This window comes from Neodiprion lecontei, chromosome 5, assembly GCF_021901455.1.
Source record: "Neodiprion lecontei isolate iyNeoLeco1 chromosome 5, iyNeoLeco1.1, whole genome shotgun sequence".
Classification (NCBI taxonomy): Eukaryota; Metazoa; Arthropoda; class Insecta; order Hymenoptera; family Diprionidae; genus Neodiprion; species Neodiprion lecontei.
Window position 1 is genome coordinate 10,478,760 of NC_060264.1, and position 22,135 is coordinate 10,500,894.

Sequence of the window (22,135 nt, forward strand, 5' to 3'; positions counted from 1 at the left end):
ATGTAACGCAACACGAATGATAGTGGTAAGATTTGTAAACGAAATACTCGTCGTACAGCGTGTACTTGTTTGTTTGTTTTTTCCTTTCAACTAATTTGATCATCCGTTAATTCACTCGTCGTCATTTCCGTGTACAAAGTGGCCTCGGCCTGCCTCATTGTGCAAGTGTGGGTCGACATCATTGTGGGCTCGATAAATGCGATGCGAACGATGACTCGAGAACGCGTTGATCACGCGAGGCACACGCACGCACGCATCCACAGTGTATCAAGAACGACCGCGAGTAATCTAATTGAGACTTACAATGGACCAGGGCGATTACGTTATTCGGATAACCGGTAGTTAAATTTCTCCCTCTGTAATCCATTCGGGGTTAGTTTAATTTGTCCGTCTACGACCTGTCTGACTTAAGCCTCCTGCATCTGGTTTGCTTGGGGCTTATAATTCGTGACCTTCTTTTTTATTTCTGTTCCGCTTTTGCAGGATTAATATAACAGTGGAAATACACGCAGGTGAAAAATGTTTCCTGGTTAATCCCGGACTTACCTCATTTCCACGAAAAAATTTACTAACGTATTATGGTAATAGCAAACTACTCGGTGTATAAAAATTCGCACACGGGGGAGAGTGCATTCGAAATTGGAGATTAACTGGAGTCCGGGGTCAGAAAATGCGGTATAATTTGAAAATCCTCGAATAAAAAGGCGGGCATTTTGTTCAACGACCGTCACCGCAGGTTCCACCTTGAATACAAAGTGCATTCTCAAGAGTCTCGGCACCTTCGCGGGAGGGAGTCGTGCAATCGCGTAATAAAACACTCGGCGATTAGGAATTCTTACGCAAGAGTCATGGCTGCTCCCACCTATACGTGACTCCTGGCTGAAGATCAGCATGCAGAAATGTAATAGAAATCGCGCCAACGACGCAGAGGTCAACCGGAATTAGTGGGAAGGCTGGGAATTGCAATTATCAGAATAGACGCGCACATTTCAAGCGTTTTGTATAAAACCCACACTCGAAGGTTGGGAAGAAGGAAATGAGTCAACAATCAAGGATGCGCTCTTCACTAAGATTGGTTTGCAGCCATAAGCTTCGCATTCTTGAGTATATGCAAATTCACCAGACTTTGTGTCACCTTGAATTTGGCCTTGCAAGTGATGTAAGCTCTTACTCATCTCCAAAATATCCTCAATATTAATTCTGTTAATCGAATGAAATGTTTACTCCAGTTCAGCGGTACAACAATCTTTTAGTAGAGTACCGAAATCTTATATATTATTTTCAGGTAAATATAGGAAATGGAATGTATACTGGCTGAATTATTATCACACAGTGCCTCCCTGGATGTTAATCAAGGCTTCGTATCTCAGGCGATAGTTGAAGCGTAAATAGACTGGTATAGTATAATCGACGATAAAAGTAAATAAAAGCTTTCACGTATCAGGCGTGTCATGAAATGCAGTCATATACCACAGGCGCGGTCAGAATATTAATGTAAATAACGATATTACAGCTAGCAGCAATCTGTTTGACTGAATAACACCGAAGCAAAGTTAGCATATAAGTCAAAATAAGGGCACGTGATGAGGAACATTGCGATTTTACCAGTGTTCAAGTAAATCAATGGAGAGACAAGTATACCGTACAATTTTTCTCGGGACAGTTCATGTCAGGATCGACTTGTCCTTAATTTACCGAGAACAATATAAACTAACCCCAATTAAACGGAGATAATTGAACAATCATCGAGATACCGATCTCTGCATCGACCTCAATGTGATACCAAGAAAGACGGCTTCTGCCACAGGTGATGCAGGTGTGCTGCTGTGGCGACCTGCACTTGAGGGGTCGTTGTACTCCTCCGGCACTCTTTACAGCTGCTTGCTACGGTAGGCTGGTAAGTCTTAGGCCTAGTTCACACTGAAGCCCGATTTTTACCACGGTAAAAGCCCATGGTGGCGGTAAAGAGCTGAAAGATCACACCAACGCAGAGCTGCTGGAAGATCGGTGTGAGCGCAGTTTGAGATCGAGACTCTTTGTGCACGGCGTTGCTCTTCGCGGCTGAACGAGTAGGTCGTGGATCGTGACGCAAACGGTAACAATGTCACGATCCGTCGAGTTCACTGTCAAAGCCGTATTTACACGCGATACGCCAATCGGCGTATCTTCACCTCGAGCTCACAAGAGCACGTTTCGATAATCGCCGCTGCGTAGTTTCCTCTGATAGGTACGTGGTTTGGCACAGTCCAGATTGGGAGAAGATCCTTTGTTCCTTGTTACACACTTGCCGATCGTCCGAGGTTGGTCGCTTGATTTGCTGATCGACGCGTAGATCTACGGCTCCTTTATTTGTTAGTATCGTTTTTGGGTGCGAGTAGCTGGCCTGCGAAAAATTGATTTAAATCTACAGGGACAATTCTATAGTCGGAAAAAAAGTGACTAATAAACCTACAAAGATGTCGATTTTTCGCTTAAATCTCGGGGTTTTCAAATCCTGCTAACAGTCTTCGAAACCATGGAATGGAGTAGATTTCTGATGGAACGATGACAAAGTAAAGTATAATGAACTGATTTGTTTCATTTTTGCACTAACCATGCTCATGACTGCCGTAAGTGAACATGGGAAACTGAGGGATTCTGTAATTCCATAGACGAAATAACTCTCTTCTGTACGTAGGGATGAAAGTGTGCGGCGCATTTACAGAGCTGATGTACGTTATCGTGATCCACATTTGAAGGAAAAATAGCGAGAATATCACTCCAAAGAATACCAGGTAGAATACAGTGAGTCGAACTGCAAAGAATAGTATAATAGAGAATCAATTCCATACGAGCGAAATGAGGTAAAAAATTTTCATATTACTCCAGCTTTTGCACGTTCTGTCCAGGACTGATTTGTTTTCAGGGTTCCAGATGAAACGTTTGAAGTTTTTCACTGGTCCCAAGTCAGGCTGTGGTTTTCTGCTCTCGTAGTAGTTATCGTCGTGTAATATCAACATTTCTGCGGCGAATTAGTATACATTTGTTCAATCCCGTGATTTTTTGAAGAGATTTAATGATTGATGAAAAACGCCGTTGCTAGTGGTGATGTGAAGACTGAATGGCGATTTCTGATGTTTTTCGATCATAGAAATGTTCGTGTGTATACAATTCGCACAGTGAATTGCTAACGCAGAATAGCCCGTCGCGTGCTACAATTTAATGCGCATGCGCTACAAACCGAGAGTAGTTGATTGTCAGGGTGACCAACCGTCGTGAATATAACCTCAAAAATTTTGACAGTTAGCGCTGGCAGTTGTCTTCAACATCGGCAGCTGTCAAAATTTTTGAGGTTACATACATCACGGCGAACTGTCGTCTAAATTTAGGAGGACGGTTGGTCACCCTGAGAAACAATTGCTCTCGGATTGTGGCACATGCGCATTAAATTGTTGCAGACAACGGATCATTCGGTCGGTAACAATTCAATCTGTATAAAAGCACAATAGGCTGCTAATTGGTGCTTTAAAATGATCAAGATTACGGCGTAGAAATTATTTTATGAAACGTATACGATTCGCAATATTTTAAATGATGCTGCGGAGCGAAATGCCGTATAACTTTGATTGCGATTTTCATGCGACACTTTCCACGTCTTCCCGATTTTTCGTTCTCCTTCTATTTCTCTGTTTCTCGATTGACTTATAGCTTCTGGTCTTATCTCCATGACTTCCTGGCTACTTCTTCGTCTGTTACATCATACATATATGTATTCTTTATCTTGAAACCTTCCGTTTCAAACAACCTACATTTTTCTACCATCATGGATGCTCCAGTGACTCCAACTTATGTAATCTCTCTGACGAAAGTATCTCTACTTCTTTTCTCCTAACTGCGGCCTATTTTTCTCTTCTTCCTTATATATGCTCTTCTCTTCTGTCTCAGAGGTTCTGGAATTCCTCATACATATCACACATTCCTCATACCCTCCAGCCACTGTGTCATTCGTCTTACAATTCGCATTCTAGTCCACATTTACTCGTATTTACATACAAACGTTTTTTTTTTTCAATGAGCTCTTCCACTTTAGTGCTTCCGCACTTTTTCTTGGTCTTATCTCCTCACTTAAATCTACTTGCGGGCATTATCTTGGTACAAGTTTACGTTTTCTTCTTGAACGGTCTCTTCATGTTTGGTAATTTTGTACTTGGTTCATACTCTTTATAATTTCTAACTCTTTGTACCTGTGTATACATTATTTTGGGGTTATCCCTAAACCAAGTTCAAGTCTCCATTAAAACAATTTAATCATTTAGGATATTTGTTTGAGATATGTAGTGTTCAATCTTTCAGTAAACATTAGTGAAAGACTTCTATCTCGATGAACCTAGAATCAAGAGATAAGTAATAGTTGAGCAACGTTTAACCAGAAAAACAGAATCTCTCCGACTATACTGAGAAGAAAATAAATGGCAAAAGCACAGTTGCGCAGGTCTTTAAACTATCAGTTGTTGGTTCAATTCAGCTTCGCCGTGATAGTTTCAAGTACTGTCCTGATCACAACGATATTTTTGTTCGATTTACCCTTATCTCGAATGAAGGTTGAGAACTTTGACGATATTTTTTTTTCAAGTGTAATAAACGTAAGTGTTTTTATACATGGCCAAGCAATAACCACGCTTCGAATTACATTTTGATGGATCTTCTTGTGAGAAGCCGAATCAACATCGCATAGTGCTCGTTCTGCATACGAATCAGGCGTGAATCACGATTGTATTCTGTCATCGCGATAATTTTATTCCCAACGTTGGGGCGCGGTTCAAGTTCCGAAAGCAGCCAATTAAAAAAATGAGGAATTTGGCGCTTGCGGAGCTTTTGAAATTCGAAATTCCAACACCGCTCCCCAACGTTTATACTCAGCGTATAGGTACACATACGTGCATTGTCAACAACCTCCAAGTTTCCAGGTGGCTGATTACACTGAGTTCCGACGTAAACCGAATTTACATATTATTAGGCAATGTCGCTGAGATGTTCCTTGGATGTAGGGTCACAGGTCATGGCGTGGGTCGTGCTCTCTCCACGTCGCGGCGTCGTCCCTCTCGCTACACGGGAGACACGCGTTTACAATCTTGAAGAAAAAAGCTATGACCGCCTGACTTGAACGTGAATGCAATAGCGTTTGGTGAATTCGTATCACCTCCAAGCGTACCATGATGAGAATGTCACTCGAAACTGTTCTATGCATTATGTATTACATGAAATTTTTAAACACAAGATTCATCATATACACCAATTTAATTTGTAGGTAAAACATTTTTACTCGTCGCTGGGAATTTCGAACGAAGAAGTTTTTCTTTATTCTGCTCATGAAATGCTCAATGAAATGTCTGAAATCCAATTTTCAATTGCAATATTTATACGCTATTATTTCGAATTAGTCGTTGAATGCTGAACGACAACGGGTGAAATTGAATTATTACGGCACAATTATTGCCCGCAGTAAAATATTGTTGAAAAGAAAAAAAAACAACTTAAAATTAGTATCTCGGTTTAAATTCAGTATAAGGCAGACTTTTAGACTCTTATGGCAATGAAAACATCTTGTTTGCGAACTTTATCGACCCGGAATGAGATTTTTAGATTCTACAAACGGCTATTTTTTATTGTATTCCTCGTTTATTTTTATAACAATAGCGTTTGTGAATTTTTCTGCAGCTTTTCTTGTCTCATTTTTATTTCGTTTATTTTTTTAAACAGAATTGCGATCTCGAAACTTTTTAACCAATCCGGAAAGTTTTTTTCCTACTTTTTCACAGGGAATTGTAATATCTTTAACTGGTCCGGTGCAGAGCAACGTTGTTTCAAAAAACAGTCGCTCCATAGCTGGCAGCTAAGCTAAATATTATACTACGGTCTAGTGGGTGACCAGCACTTTGCACCCTCATGTCCTCGACAGCGGTGTGTCTAATTTAATTGTAAAATCGAGCAAATTAATATTCGTCGGGATATTCCGCGAACAAATATATCCGGAGACTTTGTTTGTTTGGAGTAAAATAAATATACACACCAAAATGTAAAAAAAAAGGTGATTAACAACACGGAAACGGAAAAATGCGCTTAGAATAACAACAACAACAACAACAACAACAACAATAATAATAATAATAAAAGGTTTCTGTTATTGTATAATATTTTTTGATATTTCTTCGAAATATGAATCATTGAATCATTTTTTACTCCGTTGGAACGCTTTTGATAAATTTCTCAACGCCGGTCAAACGCGGATGAGTTTGAAAATCCAAAAATATTTCAAAGCTTGGTGTATTTTAGTTTTCTTATACATCAACACATATTATGCTTCGCTATATTCCGGCAAGTAAACAAATAAATTGACGATCTGCACAAGGTCCGATATTGAAGTGTCGGATTCTCAAAGTACCACCCGCATAATATAATGATCTCCGCCTTATATATATAAAAAAAACAAAAAAGACACGGACGTCCTAATTCACAGCTTCAGTAATATTATTACATACACATACATATATAAATACGTGAAACTTTTGATGCAGAAGTAAAATAGCGACGTGGTTTTCACTTTTCCTTGCGTAAATATCAATCTAATTGACAGCTCCGAAATCTGGCTACTCGCCAAAGTTCACTTCTTATGATCGTATGGTGCGACGATACGAGGAAGACTTTGTTTCAATACCTCTCACCCATTATTCATGTTTTTTTTTCGGACACAGATTGTGTTTACCGAAGCAAGTAAACTTCTAGACTGCAATATTTTCTCATTTCTTTTGTTGCCCGTAGATATCACGTGGTAATGTGAAAGGAATCGATGGGGGTTGACATTTTCCAGAACGCCGTTTTTGCAATCTTTGAGACCGAATTCAGAAGGATTATCAAGCTTGGTTGAAATATCTATTTTTACGCTGTATAAGTTTGTCAGATGTCGGGATTGTGGAGAAAATCGATCTGTGGATACAACATAAATCGCAAACGTACGTAACAAGTTTTCAATTTCAAGATTGTTATTTAAATTAATGTTTTAGTTGATAAAGAAAGATATATTGAAGATGGTGTTTCAGTTTGTTGGAGATATCTAGATGTTGTGGGGTTTGATGTATTTTATGCATGAAAAATCTTGAAATCAGTTCTCTGAATTTTGTACCATTAACATAAGAAATACCCTCAATTGATCCATTATCTTATCCTGATGCGTTGATTTCTCCATTCGTTTTTCACACGAGTATCAAATTTCTAATACTAGATAATAAATTTTATTTCTGTGTTATAAACAAAATAATAAAGATTACAATATTTTGAGGTAATGATTATAAATTATCGGAATAAACGAACTTCAACCAATCTAGAAACATTACAGGTGAATAAAAATCGATTAACAAGTTTGACTGTATTATTTTTAAGACGAAATACGCGGATTGAATCGGTGAGAATAATAATCAAGGACTCGTTATTGGCAATTTTTCTACTCGACTGTTTGCTACATTTAAAAATAATCATCAATTATCAGGAACATTTTTTATGAGATGCAGCATAATTTTGCGTAGGATCGATGCATGATCCGTATAGCATGTTGAGTGTGCAAAATCTGGTGCAAAAGTGCATTACGCAGCTACACGACCGTCAAACTTGGTTGAGCAGCTAGGTCACGGTATACTTACAATTAGCCGTATAAATCGTCCGTGAGAAGGTGAACTTTGATTAAATTAACTGTAAAGTTTCTTCCTGAATCTTTTTTTTTTTTTTTGCATAATACACGTTTGTGAAAAACTCCAGGTGCAGTAACATTCTGCGGATGATCGGATCTAGCATAGATCACTGAATTGTAACTCAGTATGTTTATCGGCGAGGTTGATATGTGTTATTCAAAGAAAATTGTCATCTCGATTAGCAATTCAAAATTTGGGCCGTTCTGTGCGATTCGGACAAAAAAAATTACCCCACGCTTGAAAATTTTCCTGTTTTCAAACCTGATTCGCGTTTTTACTTTTCTTTTTTTTTTTTACATTCACTGACAATGAATAGGTACAGGCATTAGTCGATAACGACTTTTTCAAGTTCACCTTAGTGTAACTAATTTTTTCATTGATAGGTATTAAATTTTAGAAATTCATAATGCATAAGGTTAGATAGATAGATAGACAAAAAGGACATAAAAATACGATTCAAGGTGAAATTATAACAACTAATCTCTTTTTGACGTCAAATTCTCTGAATGATCGCAGAAAAATTGCATTCATCTGGACACGTGTGTTTCACCGTTCAGTAAGAACAGTATCATCTTCTGTGACCAAACGGATTCACAAGTATACGTGTTTGAATAAAAATAGTTTGAAAGACTCGACTGTTTACCGTATGAAATGCGCGATTAAGATTAAAATTTTGGGATTGAGGTACTAATTAATTTTAATCGGTGTAATAATTACGAGCGATTTGAATCGCGGTGTGATTTGAATAGATGGACTACTTGGAAAGAGAAGTAGAAAGATAGTGAACGATGAAGACGAATCGATGTTCAGCCCGTTGGTTGAATTATTTTTTTTTTTTTTTTTTCAGCGAAACAAGAGCGGTTACATCACAGCTAGTCTTTAAATAATGACGGTAATTTGTGTAAATGTCTGCTTCGCGAGATTGACGAACAAGTTAAACAGTTAACCGAGAGGCGTGTGCTTCTAATTATACTAATTATTCGAATTAGTCAACTGTTCTTGTACAATACAATCGACACAATGCCAACCTTTATCTTTCTTCACGGTTAAGTATATTTTCGTTGTTCTTCTTCTTCTTCGTGTCTTTCCCGCTATTGTACGGGTTTCTTCGGGAAGTCTTTCTCGCAATGAAATAAACGCAGCTAATTTTTTCACCGCTTTTGAACATAGAAACGGTATCTGACTTAAAACGTACGTAATGTATTTCTGGAAATGAATATAACTGAATAAATCGCTAAACATTAGATTTTTCCTGTTGTTCCACTATAGTTCGGGTCTGTATTCTGTCTATTGTTAAGAATTTCATAGAATGTGAAATGACGTGTTTTATAACGTTTATTATAAAATCGGAACTTATAACAACGTAAGTATTCTTAGGCAGTACGAAAAAATGCCTCTAATGAAAACTGGCAGGGAAATACGGTGAACGTAATTTTATTTACCACGTGCATAAATATGCGTTAGTTATCATAATTAGCATGTGTATGCAATGAATGGAATTAAACACGTGTTAGCTTTTAGAAAGACAGATGCATTGAATTATCCCCGCAAAGCCTCGAGTTAGCTTTGCAGTCGAGCGTATGAGCATCTCCAATCACGTAGCTATTCTGTGCTGATTGCATTATATCCTCTGATGTGCTAATTAAGAAACGATTCGCGGCGTCAATCGTCGGCGTTTGATTATATCGAGCATATCAAGCTGCAGCTTCGCAAGATACACCAACATTTTATATAAACTATAAGTTTGCGAATGATCTGCAAAAATGGTGATGTCAATTCAGTCGTTGAAATAATTAGATTTTTCTCGGACCAGTGATTTTGAATTCATCGAAAGAAAAAGAAAACTTCACCAGCTTCAATGAATTACATTACGCATTTCATTACAGTGTTTTTCACGCGATGATTTCACAACCGCGGTATCAATAATCTTCGTCTCAAAACATCGTCAATGCATTCCGGAATACGAAATGAAAAACCTAACACAAATCTTATAGAATGCTAATTTTCAAGTATAATTTTTGACGTTACCAATTTTCAATTCGAAGTGCAGATTGTGTGGGATTTCAATTTGTACATTCAATGTGACAGTTTGATATTGCGAAAGACGATTTAATTGCGTATAAACTGTTTGTGGAATCGTAGAATTATTGTCTGAAACCTAGAATAAGTATTTCAGTAGATAAAAAGTAAACTTAAAAGTCGCACCAGCATTGTCGATATTATCAGTGCGTCGTATTGGATTTTAAATGTTCCACGTAGCGTTTGAATGGAAATAATCAACTCCGATGAAGAAAAGTTTGACTCTCGAATTAACTCGTCAGAAGCAAAGATGTTTGGGTAATTTGTCCATCCGAGTCAGAGCCCCCAGATTTTCTTTTCTTCGAAGAAATAAAAATTAAAAAACAAAGTTAACGAAATGCAACAAGTCTGTCGAAAGATAAATCGTCGAATTTCATGGTAGACTGAAAAAACACGCATTGCTCAACCATTCGAATATTTTACAACCGTAGCATCGAGGAACGTCTGAAACGGTAGACACAATGTAACGGGGAAAGTGTGTCGACATTCGAATTGTAAACCAAAGAGTGTAGAGACGTGTTCACAGACATTGATAGAAATTGAAAAAAAAAATAAAAAATAAAAATGACGGTGTTGTAAACTTACCTGAAAGTCCACCAGATGTTAAAGCACATGGTGTTCAGCCAGAAGAATGCTGCCAGAAAGAAGAAGTGGGTCAATACCGCTGAAACAAAAAGAAATGGAACACATCTGTTAGCCACGAATGTATGTGTTTTGAACGTAAAAAATAATTCTGCGGTTTTATCGCGTGTTTCTAAACATTTACATTAGTGCCACGATTGAGATATCGTTAATTTAGGATAACAGAGGTTTACCCATAAACGTCTGAGCGTATCGTTACAGCGATCGAGGGATTGACGCCTAAATTTAATTAGACACGAAACGTGGTTCGTGAAATTTTTTTAGTATAAAGGGAAAACAGGTTGGCGGTGCGGTAAATTTTGAATGTAAAATCTGTTGTGACAAAGGAATAAGGGGCAGTCCTTAGAGACCGGAAGGCCCATTGTGTTCTCGGAAAGTTTTCACACAAACGCGCGGGATTATAAAATTGTGGGAAGTTTATTTCTGGACCAAAATAAACCGGCATGCTCCAAAGAAATGTGAATTCCCTGGGCCCGAGGTAAAAACCCCGTAGCTCCCCAATTATTTATAAAGCAATTAACCGACGGCAAAACCATGCCATGCATTTTTCTAGCACGACTATAAGTAGGTACAATAAGGCGCCAGAACGACAAACAACACGGACCACCATGTGCCACGGTATTGAGGAAAGTTTCCGGTTCAACCATTCGGAACATTGGATTTGAATGGGGGAACGCAGATTCAGTTACTCCGATTAAATATTAGTTAATGCAATAAATTATTGTATTTTTTCAAGATGCAAACTGATATTCAGCAGATATATTTCGCTGTTTTGATTACGCAGATCCGCAATGGATGAATTTGCGGTGGAGCTTTTTATTGATAGCTGGATAAGCAGACACTTACTGCGTCGGGTTCTAACCCCTGAGAGAGTTACCAACCCGGGTATTTACCGAACGTTTACAAGAACTGGTAAACTAGGTATCAATTTCAATGTGATGGAGATGGATAAATTATTGACGATTGTGAGAAGAATAGAACAAGAGAAGAGGTCGATTACTTGTTTCAAGTAGAGATATAGATAATCGAATATTGGATGCAAATGCTGTTACTACTATAAAGTTTGTATGATAATATATATTGGATAATAAAGTCGGATAAGAATACAAGTTTACAAATTCATTATAAAGTAGAGTTCAAAAGTCTTGAGCGAATACTAACGATAATTATTGGTATTAATTTTAATTTCTAGTTGTTGGTACGAATGTTCGTAAACAGTTGAACAGTTCGTAAACATATCTCAAGAAGGGAAATCATAAACCTGGTAAAAAAATTCAAAGGGACCACTTTCCTTTTTTCTTTTTTACGGGGTATAGACTGCGAATCCTCAACGTCCCTGCTCATGTGACTCGTAGATGAGTTGCAGTCCCAGCAAGGTATTCAAAGATTACCGTGACCATTGTCCACGGTTTGGACCTTTGTCAAATAAACAATAAATCAGTTACCCAGATTCGTAGGCCCTCCTTATGATGGTAGATGGCTATTTCTAACCTATATACCTGCACCGTGACAGTCTCGGGATATTGAAGACTCCGTTCCGCATGCGTTAAGTTTTTTGGTTGTTATTTAGACAGGCTGGCCAACTATATCTGGTTAGGTCCCAGCGTGAACTGTCAATAGGTGCACATGGGGCCAGTGATTCTGAGACGGCGTGTATTCGAAAGCGTTTAGAGGTTACATTGACTCAATTACAGAGCCATCACATTCAGGCCATCTTAAATTCTCAACGAAACATAACCTCGAAGCGCCTAGCAATTTTGTCAATTAGCGTCTGACCGCAACCGAGTTGGTCAACCTGACAAGCAGACTTGAATCTATCAATGGGATCGCACGATTTCGCGCATGCGCATGCGGATGTTAATTTTCCTTAGACTATCGCGGCAGATTTGTATTCCGAACAAGTGTTTTTTGCCCGCGTAAAATCGAAGGTTAATCGTTACGTGAGTTAGCGGTGATAATTAAATTCCCGTTCAAACTAATTACGCCCACGCGGCAATTATAACTTGGGGTAAACAAGGACGTCCGTTGATCGTTGGGTGCGTTCCCTTCCTCCTCCACCTCCTCCACCTCCTCCTCGATACACTGCGCCGCGAAAATCGAGAGGCGGAGGGGTCCTGGTCTGTAAAAGACCCTTAGGTGTATAACGGGAATTGGTTCTCCAGTGCCCACTGGGTGATGGTTAATTCAAGTACGATATGGTTCGCCGACTCCCATGGTGCGGAGGGTCACGCGGATGACGCGCGCAATTCGCCAAGGGGAAATCCGGACTCCCCGTATCCCGGGGCGGCAGCTAGTTAAGTCCTTGATTTGCATGGGGCGAGATTAGATTGCGTGTTTCGCGTTTAGCTTCTCATATTCACTCGTTTTTGTTTCCCGCCACTTTCAGACTCTCGGATATAATATGGGGCAGTTGTCGTCGCGAGTAGCCACCCACCCATGAATCAAATGAAGTTCCTGCGAATTATCACGACGATCAAGATTATACACTCTACAGTTTTGTAACAACCGATTGTCTGTGCAAAAGCGAATATCTAGTTCTCTAGGTCGAGATAAACGGCTAACGGCAGTTACTGAATTCTTTCATGCATACATTATTCCTTACGTGCGATTCACTTGAAACTTTACATAGGTATATATGAGCTTTTGGGGTCGCTCATTACGATTCTAAACTCGAAATTCAAAAATTCAAAATGGTGGATCCAATATGGCGAATAAACAAAAGCAAGAGAAGAAATTTTTAAAAAATTCTGTAAAATTTTTTGGTGCGTACGTGTTAAGTTTGTGTAAAAATTGGAATTTGGATTTTCACGGTAGATTAGCAGGCAATCCTTTTTTCGTACAAAAGTGCGAACTCCGACCATTTGTTTACATGCGCTATTTTTGCAATTAATGAATAAATAAATTTCGTATTTTTCTTAGATTTAGAAATATTTCAGGGACATTGTGGAACCAAAAAATTCGCCAGTTGTTACCAAAAAAATATTTTAATAAATAAAAAACTGCAAAAATAAAGGTTGGACGCCGCGTGTCCCAGCGTGAATTAAAGGTTTAAAAACCGCGCACTCAAATTTTACTAGTCCGTTTTTCAACAAATTCTGGTGTAAACACTCGGTTGACAATTTTTTCTTTCCTGTTCAAATACAAGTGAAAAATAAAATGACCGATTTGATAGTCAAATACTCGTTCTGGATTTGCATAGAATTTTTCACGCTTTATTATAGTTTTTGACAATACGACGAAGTATTATGTTGGTCCTATTCAAGCGTTGTTCTTTGTTGGTTTTGCATTCTGCGTACAAGCATATTCCATGGGCGCGTTACATTGTGCCTTATTACGTAAGAAAATGATGATATTTCGGGTTACAAATACGTGGATCGTTATTCAAGTGAAAGCTACTTCTCACCCACACTTGTCGTTTATTGTTATTTCTGAAAAATTCAATCATCCTAATTGCTTCAGTTTTGAATCATGTAAGAAGGCTGGTTCCATTCCAAAGACTTATTTATGGACCCATAAAACCGTGACATTGGAAAGTTTTTCTTCGCCTAATGGTGCAGGAAAAGATGAATTTATACAGAATATACTTTCTTCGTCGCAAAGAATTTTCAAATGAATTCTCAAACTGGACTTCGGGAAAACGTTGAAAACTAACGAATCGCATCGCTGTACGAATAATATCTGCAAATTTATCCGTCAAAGTTCGAAGCTTTTAAGTATAATATAAACATTGTGCTCAAGCATCAAATTTATTTCTTCAGTCCATTTTAGTTTGCAAATGATGAAAAAAAAAAATAATAATAATAATAATAATAATAACTAACTAACTTGCAAAAATATGGGGGTTTTAGGGGAAAATTCAATGCCTTAGGGTACAATTGGAGGGTACTTTTGGAGAAATAGGGAAATCACTGTGCAGCCTATAATCGTGAAACGAACCTCAATTTTGTTTTCACAATTTCTCGAGACCCGTCCGTAAATGAAATTTGGAAAAATGGATTGTTTCGAGTTAACGCGTTGAACGCAACGAGGCGAATTACCATTTTCAGCGTAACGGCCCGCGTATTAAAGTCAGCCACACACCGTGACGGGGTTACACGCACTTCGTCAGCCCTGCGCACGTTACTTCCGCTCCTTCGTCTGGGTGTTATAAACCGAGTCCAGTTATATTTGCGCGAGCTGGATGATTCACTTCTTGTTCATTACCGTGGCACTAGGTCGGCCGTGTCTCGCGATCTCTGCAGAGCGTTGCGCCGGCGGAACTGCCGCGCTACGCCAAAACCTTTCCTTTTCCGCCAAATCTGGGCCAGTGTATATACACGGTGGCCGAAAATTTTTGGGAAACAAATTCCATGAGATTTCCAAGTTTTCCAGGGCCCAAATCCTAGTGTTCCCTGACATTTTCCCGGTTCTAGTAAGTTACTAAAACCCAAATCTTTCAGCCGATTAACTCTATATTAGGTTCAAATTCAATTCAAATTGACGAAGAATATAATCTACAAAAATGTCAGTTCAAGAAACTTTGTTTTCACGACGAAATATATTAAACTCGTTGTGTCAAAAAAAATTATTTCTAATTCCCAAAATACCAAACTGATATTTTCAGGTTTTTACACGTTTTTTGGGTCTGTGGCCACTCTGGAATATTTGCCTGTCAACTCGAAACTCGCTGCTGCGATTTCTACACACAAATATGATGCAGTAAAATTTTCCAAGTTTTGATGTACATCCAGAACACTATTTTCTACAAAGTAATTGAAACAATTGTTTTTATTACTCTGGTATTGTTGGATGTTTAATTTTGTAAAATAGTACCGATATTGATTATAATCAACAAATGGCAATATTGAATTATCTGCTAGAAAAAAACGTACATCTGTTTCAGTGATTTAGTAGAACTTGCGAATAAAATGCACCGTCAAGTGAAATCAAACAAATGAACCTGAACAAATCAATCTGAAATTAACCATCAATATGCAGGTTTTTATTTATAATTCGAGTATTTTTAATTTTCATATTTTTGAAGAAATGTTTGCTGTTCACAATTATAATACTGTATGTAAAAAGAATAGATTTTTGTCAATCAAGATCTAAGATAATTAACATCTCGGCGAAGTGTAACGTAAATTTTTCAACTTCAGTTAATTCTGGTTTTACACAACGATTTTTCAGAAATATTACGTAAACAGGGTTCCTGCTTTTTTCAAATGTTGACCTCGGATATTTGTCTAAGACATTCGTTATACGTATATGCATTCTGACAAAGTGCAGTGACGAAAGAGAAATGAAAGAAAATGAAAATACGATTGAATGTTTATGGGCCATTATTTACCCTGCAGAATGACGAATAGCCAAAAGAGAAATCTGTGAAAGTTGGTAAAATCCACGATGCTACACATATAACGGTGAAATTATAATCATGAATCTCGTGATATCGTGACAAGTGAAATAGCTGCAGGTTAAATGAAAACTTTGAAAAACGTTAGACAGAAAGAATAACATACACAAACTTTATTTCTCGTTCATTTTATGGATCGGAGTTTTGATAAAATTTGTTGAAAAAATAAGCTTATACACAGGAAGCCGGGGATGACAAGGTCGTCTTTCCCCTCTTCATATTCAAAGATAACAACCCGGGGCAAAAAGCTTAGGTTCAGGCCGAAGCTGACGTGACAATTTTCGAAGTAGGGGCATTTCTACATGCACATGCTCGTACACGGAATTACCTGCTGCGTAGGGGCGAAACGTAATTTATTCTTCACACCGTGTCAAGACCAAGAAAAAGAGAGAGAGAGACAGAGAGGCGAGCCCTCAGGAACCCTTAATCGAGTTCTGAAGGCAGGAAAAATATACCGGTGAATTAATATTGTCGCTGAAAGTTCGGAAGGAAGAGCGCGTGTCGAGAGGCTTTGAGGTTGAATATTTCAACATTATTTTTTCCTCGGAATAACAATTACCGCTGCTCCTCGAAGAGACGGGAAGGGGAAAAAGAAAGCTTAGCCGCGATTCTTCTTACAGTTCCTTTTTTACTTTCGTGAAGGATAATGAAAGTTTATGAGGTTTAAAAAAAATTCAGGAGAGCAAAATCCAGCCAACAGAATCTTCGCTCCGCTTGTCCACAAATTACAAAGAATAAAAGTGAGTAATACAATTCTATTATTTTCCGAAAGATCGCATTTTCCTCAGTCTAATGTAAGAAGCATTAGTGATATACGAATGAAGATTCAGAATCTCTCCAAAATTTTCAGCAGTTCGTGATATATTTGTACAGTAAACATCGAGAAATTATCAATTATTTTTTTACAGATCACTCGGTCTATTCTAATATTCGTATAAGCGGATAACGTTTTTTCAGTTACTATTGTTGAGAAATATATTCTTGAAAAAAAAAAAAAAAAATTGTTCATTTCAAAACTTTCACTACAAATGAAAAGATGTAAAAGGTTGAACTCGGAAAAACTGACCGAAATCTTTTTTCTTAGTAAATCGTCCGAATTCCTCCACTTTTTTAAGATTCTTAATATTTCCTGGTGACTGATAAGCGAAAAAGTATTCCTAGAAATTACACCGTTTAGTTACATGACTAATTTTCAGTTCATTCAAAGATATAAGAGTGAAATTATTAAGGCGTGAGTATCTATCACGAATATCTTCAGGTATACGAGTACATACCTGGGAACCGGAAATAGGAAATACCAGTCAGTCGCACAAGTTACACGCCCCATCGATGCTATTTTTGAAAGTAATTAGTCAGCCGTCAGCCAGAGATATTTCATGACGAGAACCTAGGAAACGTTTCAGCCCCAAGGAAGTGCTTCGCTGATACCGGAAGTTCAACATACGCGGGTAAATGTAAAGAAAAAGCGATCTCAATTATTGAAGAAACCATCCGCGCCGTAGAAAATTATTTTATAATATTAATGAGACTCTGATTAATTAAAAGAAATAATTTACTGCTTTGAGGAACTAATCTCTGTAGAGTCGAAGACTCATAGGTAATGAATTTTGGTTCACAGTGTAACGTGAAGCGGAAAATAAATGAACGATCAAAAAATTCTAATCCATTTGTTACCGTCGATAAATCGGCAAAAGAGATTTCTTCTCAAACCCGTTTCACTGGTTTGTTAAAATATGAAACTACTTGACGTTCTTTGAGTGGTGGTAAAAATGTAGAGATATCAGAAACTAGAAGATAACAATACGTATTGAATTTCAAAAAAACGTGAAAATCTATTTTATAGAATGTCGAAATGTTGAATAGTCAAAACGTAGAAATATCAAGTGTATCTATGAGAAACTTAAAATGTAGAATCGTCGAAAGTCCGACGATAAGCGACAAAGTTCCCAAAAAATTCCGACGGTTCTATATTTTGGTTCTCTCTGCCTACTTTATACTTTTCTACAGTCACAAAATGGAGAAAAAAATGGATGAATTTATCAAGTAGGTACATGATGATCAAATATGCCGAAAGAAATGATTTTCGAATTAAAGTAAATGCGGTTTCACTTCACGATCGAAACTCTCGTTCGAACAGCTTCTTTGTTGAATCGAATAGCGTTTCTTTAAATCGTTAGAATATTTCTTTCGCTATATTTGATCGCCATGTTTGGTAAATTCAATAAATGTTTTCTCCATGTGTACATTACGTCTTTTCTGCATTTCGACTTCGCACATTTAAAAATTTTATACTACTGTATTGTATTACAAGTGCGGGAAGCGGGTGATTTCCAATGAGCGTGCGGTTTTCAACGTGAGCCGCAAAGACGAGTTCTGCAATCGCATGAGTCAGATATCGCCGTCATTTTTCCAACACCTGTGAAGGAAACTTTGACTTGAGAAGTAACGAAAGTGCCACAGACAGCATGTGCAATTGGAATTAGGTAATTAACGCTCAACGACACGGTGCGTGAAATTGAGTTGTCCGAAAGTGCGCATGCGCCAAACAAACTTCCAGTGCGTAACATATGCCATACCAATTGTGCGCATGCGCCAACTTTGTTTTCCCGCACTGTTTGGAAATTGTGAATTTTACACACGCTCCACAAACTGTGGAAATCGAACTTTCCAAGCATATGTCATAAAAGCTACAAGTTTACAAAAGATTTAGCTTGTTTCTTAGATATCGTGACCCTTCTATTTTCTAATCTCCTATAATTGCATCATCCACTTCATTTCACCACGATTCCACGGATCGCAACCTGAGAAAAATCTCCCGACACCTTGAACTTGAAGACACGAAGGGCAGGCGGACTGCAGCATCTGGTGACGCCGGAGAAAATCAGGATTCGATTGTTCGGGGGGGAAACGATGCGGGGTTCGAGAGAAACCGGACGTGAATCAGCGAAAGTCACAGAGTATTGGTTGGCAGGACGATTCGCGGAGTCGCTGGTCCGTTGAGAAATAGTCCAAGTGTGCATCCCGGGGTGCAAATGCCATTTCCCTCGCATACGACTCGCATACCAAAACGAAGCGTTGCGACGTTCCCCAAACCCGGGGTCAAAACTGGTCCGCTTCCAAACCCGGAGTTCGGTCCGATTGGGCTATTTCCGTTCTCCCCCGCCTCCTCCGCCGTGCCTTCCTTCAATTTCGCAGGATTATATTCCCGTTTCTTGGTTACCCTTTTTTCAACGCTACACACCCCCTGCCAATTAACCTGCGTTTGCTTTACGCAAATTGAAGTACGAGGCGAGGCCGAGCCAATTACAAACCTTGCTCAATTTCGTAAGAAATTTTTATCCACGGAAAAAATTTCAACTATAGTATTTTTTTTTCTCAATAAGAAATTCGTAACCGAATCTATTGCACACTTTTATCGACTTGCAGTCGAATTTTAACCGTTAGAAATATTTTGTGTTCAACGTTGTATGGTTGAAGAAATTTTGTCACCTAATTTATTTTCTTGGAGCGGGAAAACTCAAGGTTTTAATACCGAAGGTGTGGCCACGATTAAGGAAACGCGGATTGCGGTTTGGCAATTTGTCCAATTTCCGGTCCAGTTTAACGTGCGTAGCGTATAATTTTAGGATTCGATCTTCAATTTACCGTGTTCCCCGGTGTTTTCATTCGATTGAAATAATTCTACGTCTCGCGCTAGATCGACGCAGTGCACGGCGGTTTACCAACGGCAAACAGCTGCGTTGATCGTTGCAATTTCTACACGAATTGCTTGAATTGCTCGATTGTGTGCTTTGCAATTTCACTTGTATACTTATAAGTAATGCCTATTACGAAATATCTACAGACTTTCTAGAGGGTGAAAGGAATTTGTCTGAAAAGTTGGACTTGGTAGTGCATGAATTCTCATATCTGCTTATTGTAAGATAATCGATCTTTGACTTTTTCATCCATTCGCAAACATCTGCGAATATGACGTAATAAACGAATAAAAAAAGGGTCAAGGTTGGCCGAGAATCGGCACTTGTTATTAATTTTAATACGAGATAGTCGTTCGTTGAGTATTTCACAGGAACAGAAAATACCAGAGCTATAAAAAAAAAAATCTCAGATATCAATGTTTTATTTCAAATTGGTTCAAAATGTTTGAAAGTACGATCTGTTCGTTAGATTTTACCCCATAAGGTGGCCCATTTTATTCAGAAGACTATTTTCTACAAAGCTGCTGAAACAATTGTTTTTATTACGCTGGCATTATTGAATATTTAATTTGACAATATTTCGTCGATAATAATTATATTTACCGTCAACAAATGGCAGTATTTCATGGACTTCAGGAAAGAAGAAAATCCGTTTTATCAAACTTGAAGAAACTAAAGTATGCCACCGTACAATAAGATCGAACGAATCAGCTCAATTCATATTAATTTTTGAACGATTTGAAATGACGCATTAATGGCGAAGTTTTCGTTAAAATTACAACTATTTTCTACGTTCACATAGTTCTAAGAGATATTCTTAGCTGCCGAATACAATAATTTATTAAATAAACATCCTCAAGTGAATACACAAAATGCAAAATCGATACTCCAGATGTCTGAATTGCAACACGAAGTTCTAACAAACGTTTCGACGAATTTTTATTTTTTTTTTTGCAAACGTGCACAGCCTGTCAATAACTAGACACGTAGATACGTGCGATGGTCGCATCGCACGATCACCGCAATGCGCCTCCGATGACTGACAGGTCACAGACGAACAATTTGGAAATCCCGTCAGGTGAGGGTCGCTGCAATTAGGGGAGGACAAGCTGTATCGACTATAGCGGTGCGGAATTAGGGCGCGTAAAATTTGGAAACTAATTAGCCGCGCTGGCTGCATCAGCCTAGTCAACAGCTCATCAAGACCCCGAGAGCTGCAGATTTTCATCATCGTGGTAGGCCAAATTGAAAATCGAAATCCTTTTTACCTTTTCTATTATCCTAACGACCCTCCGTTCCGCATCGACCCGCTAAGCCGTATAATCCCTATTAATTAGGGCAGTGATTTAATAGCTGCAGGTATAATTAGCGATAATATCGTAGAGCGTTATAGCACCGGGGTTGAGCGTAGCGTCGATTTAAGCGTGTCAGGGATACTGATAAATCATTCACGTTTGTATAAAATCGTTATTTCGCAGTATCAAGAATATCCGATTGCGAGATGCAGTCAATTATAGGAACGAAAAATATATACGTATTTTGGAAACTAGACTACTTTAAAGTCACTATAAAATTGCAAAACAGTGATTTTTCCTCTCAATGTTTCGTTACTAATAACTTTAGTCTCTTGAATACTGCAGGGATATGTTCAACTTCCAGACAGATTATCAGGTATAATTAATTCTTATGTGACTCAATTAGACAGTGTATTGATCAGCATTCCCTGTTCTCATTGGTTGTTTGCCAATTTATATGCAGGTATGATAAAAACAATGTTTACACGTCCGTGACAAGTATGTATCAAATATCAATACAAAAAACGCTTGATATACAGCGAAAATTAAGAAACGGATTTTGGTTTTCCATTTAAGAAAAATCATGGAAAAGTCAGAGGATTCTGTCGAAAATCTGAAAAAATTGAAATTTCAAGCACAAACTTTTAGATCCATTCAAATTTTACAGTTCAAACCAAACTTCGAGCAGAATTAGCGACAGCCTAGATTATTGTAAGAGCTCAAGACCATGGAGGAGGTGAACAGCGCCGGCGGTAACACGCTATAATTCAATACTCGCGCAGTACATTATTTACTTTATGGTTGGAATACAGCCGGTAGTACAATGAGCAGCGAAGATAACACAAAGCGGCATTGTCCCCGAATGACGCAGGGCCCGAATTCGCGCTACTAAACTAGCTGCAGGTTTCTACTGAAAAGCCGGGCGAAAGTCGATCGCCCCGAATGGGCCCAAACGGGACTTGAAATACCCGGGATCCCGTCTGACGGAACAATCGAATTTAACGGGATCAGAGAAAATTGTTATTTGCAGGTATCGAAAGTGTTGATTATAGGGAAAATTACTAGAGTGAAACTTGATCGACACATTGAAATGAAAAGTCCAATTTCGATCCTTGTAACGTCAAGCGAGTTTTAGATTGCTGTTCATTAGATCTAGACGATGTTTTGGTTTAATGTACACTGAGAGAAATTTTTAGTTCCGGTTACGGCCCAGTCCTTGAGTAATTTCATTTTTTATCATAATCGAAAAATATAGTTGTAGGTAGAAAGTGAAAATTAGTTTTCTCGCAGTTACCGGAAAGTCTA

General features: G+C 38.3%; 2 protein-coding genes across 2 annotated transcripts in view; both read right to left on the bottom strand.

The window, feature by feature from the left end:
• Window positions 1-22,135, bottom strand: part of LOC107221510 (probable G-protein coupled receptor Mth-like 1) — a 127,549-nt gene that overhangs the window by 58,417 nt on the left and 46,997 nt on the right. Inside the window, exon 3 of the mRNA XM_015660514.2 lies at window positions 10,386-10,464. Within this exon, the coding sequence (XP_015516000.2) occupies window positions 10,386-10,464 (79 nt within the window). The remainder of the gene's footprint in view (window positions 1-10,385; window positions 10,465-22,135) is intronic.
• On the bottom strand, window positions 1,288-3,140 carry LOC124294736 (sodium/potassium-transporting ATPase subunit beta-2-like). The gene is made up of 3 exons (XM_046741550.1): window positions 2,864-3,140; window positions 2,594-2,794; window positions 1,288-2,383 (listed from the first exon to the last, which is right to left on the bottom strand). Exons 1-3 carry the CDS (start codon window positions 2,997-2,999, stop codon window positions 2,346-2,348), a joined length of 375 nt encoding a protein of 124 aa, XP_046597506.1. The 5' UTR covers window positions 3,000-3,140; the 3' UTR covers window positions 1,288-2,345.